Source organism: Aotus nancymaae, unplaced genomic scaffold, assembly GCF_030222135.1.
Source record: "Aotus nancymaae isolate 86718 unplaced genomic scaffold, 86718_ANA_hifiasm-v0.15.2.pri h1tg000007l, whole genome shotgun sequence".
Taxonomy (NCBI): Eukaryota; Metazoa; Chordata; class Mammalia; order Primates; family Aotidae; genus Aotus; species Aotus nancymaae.
In genome coordinates, this window is record NW_026988418.1 from 18,126,847 (window position 1) to 18,136,577 (window position 9,731).

At 51.2% G+C, this 9,731-nt stretch overlaps 1 protein-coding gene across 1 annotated transcript in view; it reads left to right on the forward strand.

Moving 5' to 3' along the window:
• MROH7 (maestro heat like repeat family member 7) overlaps nucleotides 1-5,647 on the forward strand; it is a 57,432-nt gene extending 51,785 nt beyond the window's left edge. The window contains 5 exon segments of the mRNA XM_064371164.1: nucleotides 43-198; nucleotides 573-695; nucleotides 3,943-4,045; nucleotides 4,423-4,485; nucleotides 5,340-5,647. Coding sequence (XP_064227234.1) covers nucleotides 43-198; nucleotides 573-695; nucleotides 3,943-4,045; nucleotides 4,423-4,485; nucleotides 5,340-5,581 — 687 coding nt within the window. The 3' untranslated portion in view covers nucleotides 5,582-5,647.
• Nucleotides 5,648-9,731: the final 4,084 nt, after the last annotated feature.

Sequence of the window (9,731 nt, forward strand, 5' to 3'; positions counted from 1 at the left end):
TCCTAGAGGAGGGACCCTCTCTGAGCCTTTGGTCTCCCCTAGTCGCGAGAGGACGTGCGCTCCTCCTGCATCAAGCTGTATGGGAAGGTGGTCCAGAAGCTTCAGGCACCACACACCCAGGCCGTGGAGGAGCAGCTGGTCAGCACCTTGGTGCCGTTACTGTTGACCATGCAGGAGGGCAATGCCAAGGTGAGCCAGGTGAGTGTGCGTGGGCCCTGGGCCCTCTACCCTTCCCTCGGGCCCTGTGGGCGCACCTCTCTTTACGACCACGCCAGAGTCGTAAACAATCCTGGGGACAGTTATTTATGTCCCACCAGGTCTGTTTTCCAAAGGTGCCCACATCAGGATTCTTCCTCAACATGATCAGCTTCTGATCATAGCTGATGTACAAAAAAAGAAAAAGGTCCTAAATCAAGGGCCGGAGAAAAAGAAAATAATAATAATTTAAAAAATTAAAAATGGTCAGCTTCACTCGTACAATTTCAAATAGAAACTGATTTTTCAAAAGCCCTTTTTCTGGACCACAGTCCGGCTGTCCACAGTTCTGATACTTCCTTCCTGTTGGTTCCCAGAAATGTGTGAAGACCCTGTTCCGCTGTTCTTGCTTCATGGCTTGGGAGTTGCCAAAAAGAGCATACAGCCGGAAGCCTTGGGACAACCAGCCACAGACCGTGGCCAAAATTTGCAAGTACCTTGTGAGTGTTCCAGGGAGTACAGTGGTTGCTTACAAGCCTGTTGGAGGTGGGGAACTCTGTGTCTCTCTCTTCCCTCTTTTTCCACCAGCATCCTGTTTCCATGACCAACTACAAGCTGTTGGCTCTGGAGCGTTCATCTCCACCTCTGGCTTCTCTCCCGACTTCTAGTGTCCCCCGTTCAGTGGCTTCCTGCACACCTACCACGATAATCACCAGCACTTCAAGTTCAGTTTGTCTCTTTTGAGCCTGCGCCTTTTCCTTTCAGTTCCTCCTTTTCCCTCTGGATCCCCCAGGCAGAAACCTAGAATCATCTTGAACTCCTTGGTCTCCCTCACCCTCCACATTTGATCAATCTTAAATAACCCGAGTATCTTGGAATCTGCTTTTCTCTCCCACCCTGCCACCGTCATTGCCCTTAATTCAGGGCACGAACACCCCTTTGTTGGGCTATTGGTTCAGCCACCCAAGGGGTCTCCCAGCCTTTAACATCATCCCCTCCAATCCATTTCCCACCCAGGCCACCAGAATGGTCTTGTTAAAACACAAGTCTGCCTGTATTATATCCCTGCCCCAAGGGCTGCACCGGCTCCTTTTCTACAACATCAGTTCCCAGAGTGTATTCCCTGTAACACCAGGCTCATAAAATATGCCCCAGAGGGAGGAAAAGAAGTTTGAAGACAAGTAAGTTTGGGAAATACTGCACTGTCATCTTCCTCTTGGGGATTCACAATGACACCCGCTTATTAAAGGCTCTGAGATGTTTGGTGCTGAGGAAATGTGTTCATGGTTGTTTATATAATGGTTTCCCAAACTTATTTAACCAACACACACACACACACACACATACACACACACACACACACAGTGAAGCACAGCTCTGCAGGATCCAGCCTAGTCCTCTACATGACATTTGGGAAGCTTTGCCCACAGTCTCAATCTACTTCCCTGTTGTCGTGAGCAGCAGTAAGCATACAAGGGGGCAAGCATGTCCCTGGGACCCATACCCATGGAAGGGAGGAGAAGGAACAGGAGTATCGAAGGGAGAAGTCAACTTACAATGTAGCTTCAGCGGAAGTCTCAGCCAACACTGCCATGAGATTCCCAAATTTGGCCCGGGGGTCAGGTCTTTACACTCCTGTGTTCCTCTGTCACTGGATGCCAGTTACCCTGGGAAGGGTTTCAACTTGGACCAGGCAGTTCTCTGCTCAGAGCTGGGGGAATAAATCCCTCCCGTGTGAAGGGACATCTGAGTGAGGAGTCCATCACTCCCCATATCAATCTAACATAAATATACAAAGTCACAGATTGTCACTGGGCTGAGAAAAGCTCTTGGCCACCACCGTTGTCAGTAATGCTCAAAGCGTCTGCAGTTGAGGGTCTAATGATATTACCATCACATTCCAGTGGGAAAAAGAGGTATAGAGGAAGTGCTTGGCCATTAATTCAAATGCTTACAGTGGCCAGTGACTAGGCAGATAGTTGTGAGCGGTGTGGAAGTGGTAGTCTTTGAGCAACCTGGAGCCCAGGCCCCGGTGAAGGTAGGGGTGAGAGCTCAAGCTCACTGTGCAGGCCCCTCTCTTGCCAGGTCCTCTGTTTTCACGAGAAAAGCTAGAAACCTTTTTTTGTTGAGATGGAGTCTCACTCTGTTACTCAGGCTGGAGTGCAGTGGTGCGATCTTGGCTCACTGCAACCTCTGCCTTCTGGATTCAAGCGATTCTCCTGCCTCAGCCTCCCAAGGCACCACCACATGCAGCTAATTTTTTTTGTATTTTCAGTAGCAACAGAGTTTTGCCATGTTGGCCAGACTGGTGGTCTCAAACTCCTGACCTCAGGTGATCCACCCACCTTGGCCTCCCAAAGTGCTGGGATTACAGGCGTGAGCCACCACACCTGCCCAGAAATCTACATTTTTATAAGACATAAGTTAGCACTCAACATAGCTCATTTTAAACACTGTGCTCATCATTGCTCTGCAAGCTACTGTGGCCCCGTGGCTGCCAGCTTGTGACCTCTACATTAAACCCCTCTGGGTCTTCAGTTTGTTCTTTGATCTTCAGGCCATCAACAGCTTTGTTCATTTAAAGGTCAACCTCCGGGCTTAGCTTTAAGAAGGCGCTGGTAACCTATTCATCCATTTGTTCATTTATCTGGCATTTTTTGGGCACCTGCTGCAAGCCAGGCCCTGTCCAGGGTGCTGAGAGTCTGAGCTGAGTGAAATGGCCCCTTCTCTTGGGGGAGCTCCAGATACAATGAAGGGAGATAAGTATAAATAATTACAAGACAATGTCATAGGTGTCACGACAAAGGATGAGCAAGATCTGCTAGAAGCATCAAGGGTGGGGGGATGGAGCTCTGTCTAAGGGCTGTGGAAGGCTTCAAGGAGGAGGTGGCATCTGAACTGAGGCTCAAAGGATGAGGGAATTTATGAGGTGAAGAAGAGTAGGAAGGGCACTCCAAATAGGAACAATTTCTTGTAGCAAATGCAGACCTGGGGATAGCTGGCCATGTCCTTGGAGTGCAGCATGGTGGGCACGAGAGGTGGAGTCAGTGGAAGGAGCTAAGACTTGGAAGGAAGGTCAGACCCAGAACATGATCATGAAGCTTTGCATGACACGCCTAGGAGCTTAGACCTTGATATACGTAGGTCCTCAACAGGAGAGTGATCAGATCAGATTTCTCATCATCTCCCTCAACAGCTCCTTAGCTGGACAATTGTCTCCCACTTTCTACCTGTCAAACCCATCCTGACTACCACTGTCAGACTATCTTACCCAAGACATGGCTTTCTCACTGTCCTATTAAGAATGAATAAATGTTGCCTTCCTGTTTCCAAATGCACAAGTAAGCCCTATTTCTGTCTGGCTTTTAAGATCCCCTAATTCTCCAGTTTATCCCCATTGCTCTATACCTTGAATCCTTCACCCTGGTCAACCTGTCTCCTTACCTATGTCCCTCATGTGCCATGTCCATTCCCATCTCTGGCTGGATCTGCATTTTAGAACTTTCCCTCTGGCTGCAGCAGGGGGATAAATTGGAAGAGGAGACACCCGAGGCAGGAAGGTCATCGACGTGATTGTTGTAATCAGCTAAGAAGAGATAAGCCCTGGCCTCTGGGGGGCTCATGCAGAGGGAGCAGATGTGTTTAGGAGGCAGGGGGCAAGGGTCACCATTCCTTGCTTCAAGAAGGGTGGATGGGCAATTAGTTCCTCCAAGGGCTCAGCACTTTTGGGGATTCTCTTTGTCCTAGGTGAACACCCACCAAGACAGTGCCTTCATATTCCTCAGCCAGAGCCTGGAGTATGCCAAGAACTCACGGGCCTCCCTCTGGAAGTGCTCAGGCATGTTCATAGGTAACCTGCCCTGGCATAAGTCATCCTGCTGCCGGGACTCTGCCTGCTCTCCAGTTTGTTTCCTCCCAGGCTGCCAGCCCTTCCAGCACCTGGGTGGATGCCTCCCTTTGGGTGCAAGGCTTGGCCAGCAGACAGCCATGGTGCAAATTAGAATGGTCTTCCCCTATCCTGGTGCCATCCTGCCCTCTGGACCAGCCATCCTTCCCAGGACTCCTCTTGGGGAATCAGTTCCAGGGTCCAGATGAAGTTTCATGTCCTTACGTGTGGGGCTGAAGGATAAGGGGAAAAGCTTCTGTGAGGGGCTCTGGTTCAAGGATGGGTTGGGGTGGGGTTGAAGTCAGAAGACAAATGCACTCACTTCTTGGATTATGCTCAAGGGTCCCTGGTCCCCTGCATGGAGAGCACAATGACAGAAGATCGTCTGAATGAAGTGAAAGCCAGTAAGTCATGCCCCGCATTGGTGAGATTTCAGGGGGCAGTGAGAGAGTGAGTAGGATCACAGGGGGTAACAGGGAAAGGGAAGGGAGATGTCCCAAGACAAGAGTCTTCAACTCAGTTCACTTGTACTAGTGTTTTGTTTGTTTTGAGACGGACTGTCACTCTGTCACCCAGGCTGGAGTGCAGTGGCATGATCTCGGCTCGTTGTAACCTCTGCCTCCTGGGTTCAAGCGATTCTCCTGCCTCAGCCTCCCAAGTAGCTGGTACACTACAGGCACACACCATTGCACCTGTTAAATTTTGTATTTTCAGTAGCGACGGGGTTTCACCACGTTGGCCAGGCTGGTCTTGAATACCTGACCTCAAGTGACCTGCCTGCCTCTGTCCCAAAGTGCTGGGATTACAGGCATGAGCCACTGCACCCAGCCAATTTTACTAGGTTTTAATCCAGGGTGAGTATAGCATTAAGTACCACCAGGTTACCAAGAGGCAGAACAACAGCCCCACCCTAGGGAAGCTCACAATCTCATTAAGGAAATGAGGCTCAAAAGCGAGACCGAAAGCCATTTAGTGCAGGGTGAATAGTTCAGACTCTTAAGTGGGGACTGATTCATTTTGTAACTACGGAATCTGATGAAAGCATTGAGGTAGGTTGGGACAGTCCAGGAAGACTTCCTGGAGGAGGCAGGTTTTGATTCGGGCTCTGAAAAATGTGAATAATTTGAGGGGCTGGGAGGAAAGTGAGATAAGGGGATGCCAAGCAGAGGGTGCCTAAGCCAAGGCATGGAGATAAGAAGGATTAGGTATGAGACCCACGTAGGTCTTAACAGAGGCATCTCCCTTCCCCATGACGCAGCTCTGGAAAACTTGAGACATGACCCAGAAGCATCAGTGTGCATCTTTGCAGCCCAGGCTCAGGACCACCTCCTGCCCAGCTGCCAGCAGAACTCCTGGCTGCCGCACAGCGACTCGGAGGTGTGTGACCCGGCCACGATGCACCGTTGGAGCCTCAGCTGTGAGAACCTGCCCACTTCCCACCAGCGGCGCTCCTGGATCATGCAGGCACTGGGCTCCTGGAAGATGTCCTTGAAGCTGTGACGTCCCTAAGCCCCCAGCCCTCCTCAGGGCTGTTGAGCCCCAGCTGTGCTCCCTATAAATGTTATGTGGTTTACTCTCTGTCCTGATGGTTTCCTCTTGGGACATCCCAGGCTCTGGAGCAGCCATCACTTGGTGTGACAGTCTTTGAGAGGCGTTTGTCGGCTCAGTCAATACCTATTGACCCCTGTAGGCTATTTTGCCCACATTGTATATGTGAGGAAGCAGAGGCCCAGAGGGGTGAAGTGGCTTCACAGTAACTCTCCTGGATGTCTCAGTTTCTCCTGCCCCACATTATAAGAACAAAAGGAGATGATGTTTTGGGTGGCCTTCGGGGAAAGGACAAAAAGAGAAAGAAGAGACAGCCACAGCCCCACGACATCATGCATATCCCCAAACCCTGAATTCTGAGTCCTGCCCTTGGGCCTTTGCCCAGTAAGGTGCCACCACAGATCCTCGCAGCATTTACTGAGCACCTAACCTGGGCCAGCCCTGCTCTGGGTGCCGTGATACACACATGAACAAGACCCAGTGACAGGCCAGGCCCTAGCAGTTCATAGGCTGATGCAGTGGTTCTCAGCCAGGAGTGATTTTGATCCCCAGGTAATATTTAACAATGTCTGGAGACGTTTCTGGCTGTTACAACTTGTGGGGGCTAGGGGGTGTGCTATTATCATCTGATGGGTAGTGGCCAGGGATGCTGTTAAACATCCTCCTACGCTCAGGACAGTCCTTCAACAAGGAGTTCCCCATCCCAATTGTCAAAAGTGCCACGGTTGAGAAACTTGGTCTAACGGAAGTGTCAGAAACATATAAAGACACCAACAGCACAGCAGGTCAGCATGAGGCGTCCAGAGGCAGTACATAGATGAGCAGGGGGTTAGTTAAGGTGTCAGATAAGCTTCCCAGGGAAGAAACTCCCCTGCAGGGGGTTTGGAAAGAGCATGTATGGAAGGGAGCAGGACACACGGGACCAAGGAACAACTACAGACCTGTAGTGCACGGAGCCCAGAGACAGAGGGGCGAGGAGTTCAGGCTAGAGCCATGGAAGCCTTAAAGGCTGTGTTAAGGAGGGAGACTTCATCCAGAGAGGAGTGGGAAGGCACTGCGGGATGCTAAGCAGGGAACAGATGTAGGCAGATGCCTGTTTTAGAAGGCGCCTCCTCCTGGGGATGCAGGAACCCTCAGGCACTGCTGATGGGATGGTAGATTGGTGCAGCTCTTCTGGAATCTGTAGGGATCTGTCATTATTCGGTCACTTCAGTCTTATTAAGTTCATGCATACCCATGACTGAGCAGTTCCACTCATGGATTCATAGTTCCACTCGTGGTGCAGTGGCTCACTCCTATAATCCCAGCATTTTGGGAGGCTGCTGTGGGCGGATCACCTGAGTCAGGAGTTCAAGACCAGCCTGACTAACATGGTGAAACCCCGTCTCTACTAAAAATACAAAATTAGCTGGGTGTGGTGGCGCATGCCTGTAATCCCAACACTTTGGGAGGCTGAGGCGGGACACTTGAGGCCAGGAGTTTGAGACCAGCCTGGGCAACATAGTGAGACCCCTATCTCTATAAAACAAAACAAAACAAAAATGCTAATAAAAGATGCAAGAATGATTGATTAGGGTAAGGAGGAGGGCTTTGGGGGATAAAAGGGAATAGATTAAAAAGGAAGCAGAAGAAGCTCACTATGTCGTGGAGTGAGAGGGCTGGATGGCAGGGTGGACAAGAGTACTGTCAGCAGAAACTGCTGGGACAGCAGTGGCCAGACCCTGCAGGACAAAATGGAGAGGGCGGCCAGCCCCGAAGGAGACTGAGGAAGGGGACTGCAGAACCTAGTAGTTGACAGAATGGAGGAGGGAGAGGGAGGTACTGAGTTTGGCACCCGGGTTTCTGGGTGGATGACTGAGCCAATGGAGCCCACACTGAGTGGTGAATCCAGCACCAGGAGCAGGCTGTGGGGAAAGGGGATGAGTTCAAGCTGGGCATAGTAAGTTTGAGGGACTGTGTAGGAAGCTAGTGGAGATATCCACAGGGCAGGTGGCTGCTGCTGTTGTCTGAATGCCGTGTCCTCTTGAATTCATATGAAATCTGAACTCCCAAAGTGGTGAAATTAGGAGGTGGGGGACCTTTGAGAGGGGATTAGGGATTAGTGAATGGGATTAGTGCCCTTATAAAAGAGCCTTCAGAGTGCTTGCACGATGGGAAGACACTGTGAAAAGATGGTGTCTGTGAACCAGAAAACAGGCCCTCACCAGACACCGAATCTGCCAGGCCTTGATCCTGGACTTCCCAGCATCCACAACTGTGAGAAATAAATGTTTGCTGTTTACAATCAGCAGAGGCTGATCGGCTCAGTTATTGGCCAAGGCCCCTAAGTAGTTTTGAGTAGGAAGGTTCAGAGAGTGCAGGGCAAGTCACTTCCTTTTTGTTAGCTTCCCCTATTGTTACCTATAAAATGGGTTCGTACCTCATCATGTTGTTACAGAAATCAAAAGGGAAAAAAAAAAAAAAGCAAAAAGACTCTGTAGACTCTGCACTCAGTAAAGGAAAAGATGATGAAGAGGAGAATAAGGGAGGGAACCAGGGTTAGGGAGCAGGGCTGGAGGAGGAAGTGTGGAAAAGGAGGTTTGAATTTGGAGAAAAGAGAGCACTAGGACCAGGTGTTCTGCTGGGTGTGGGAGACTCAGAAGGGAAAATATAAAGTCCCAGCACTGGAAGGCTCATGGTCCCCAGACATCATCCTTAGCCCTGCTGTCTCTATGCCCATATCAAAGAATGACCCCTCTGCCAGCTCCACTGCTGGGCTTCAGATCTCTCCTTTCCCTTGGTCTCTTACCAGTATCCTCCTTGTCAATCACTTAACCAACCTCCCCCCACCAATGCCTCACCTGGCAGCCCAGGCCTTCCTAAGACAAATGTGCTCACAGCCCTCGCTCCTCTTAGCTCTTTTCAGTGGCTTGCTATCCTGCAGGACCAAGGCTAGTAAGGCAGGCAGGCCTCTGGCCCCTGCCCACCTACTGGCCACACCTCTGGAACACTTGCTGTAGTACGCAGCATGGCGGGCAGGTGCACACCTCCATGCCTGTCTCCACATATGAGCTCCCACTGCCTAAAATGCCCAGTCCTCTATCCATCTGCAGAGACCTTCCTCAGCTCTGATCTCAGCTCTGCATCACCTTGAATCCCACCCCTCTGTGCCTTCACTGAGCAGACATGGGACCCAATGCCAGTTAGATTGGTGTGCTTCCTGTTTGCTTTTCGTTCCAGACCAAGCTAGGAGCTCCCCAAGGCTGTAGGCGCGGTGCAGGGATCTGCAGCCATTTGCTGGCCAGTAGGGGCTGCGGGAAGCCACAGCGGCTCCCTCGCCAGGCCTGCAGCACCTGGACTGGAGACCCTCTTTCCATCTAAGCTGTGGGGGTTAGGCGTGGCTAAGTTCAGAGACAGAGGTCTGATTAGTCTCTCCTTTCCTCAAAACTCTCCAAAAGGTCCCATCCCACTCTTAGGAAACAGCCAAATCCGCATAGCACAGCCCTTTAATCCTCCCACCTCATCATCTTCTCGTCCCCTTCCTCACTCTGCGGGGGCCCCACTGGCCTCCTTGCTGTTCCCTAAGCACAGAAGACCCTCCTGAGTCAGGGTTCTGGCCTATTCTCTGTTCCCTCCATGGGAATGCCTTTCCCAGACCCCTCCTGGTCATTCCCAGGCCTCTAGCAGAATGTCTGCCCGCCCTGTTTAAAACTTTTCTCCAATAGCTCTTGCTACCCCTGACAAACTCTTGGATCTCATCTATTTATTGTCCTTTTCTCCCCGCTGCCTTAGCAATTCCTAGAGGGCAGGGATTTCATCTGCTCTACCCACCACTGTATAGCCAGCTTCTAGAAAAGGCCGGAAGCGCAGAAAAAGCTAAGTAAGTATGTATTGACTGACTGACGAACAAATGAATGAAGTGAGACGGGAGCTTCGGGGATTCGAGCTTACACAATCATTGGGGCTTACCCTAAAAGCATTCGGGCCGGGCTAGGCCAGGCACCGCCGAGGAGGCGGGCCGGGGGAGGAGTATATCGGTCTCGGCCACGTCCGGCCGCGCCCCAAGCCGGCGGAACCCAAAGCGCGCGGGCCTGCGCCGCCCGGAGGATTGAGGGAAGGGCAC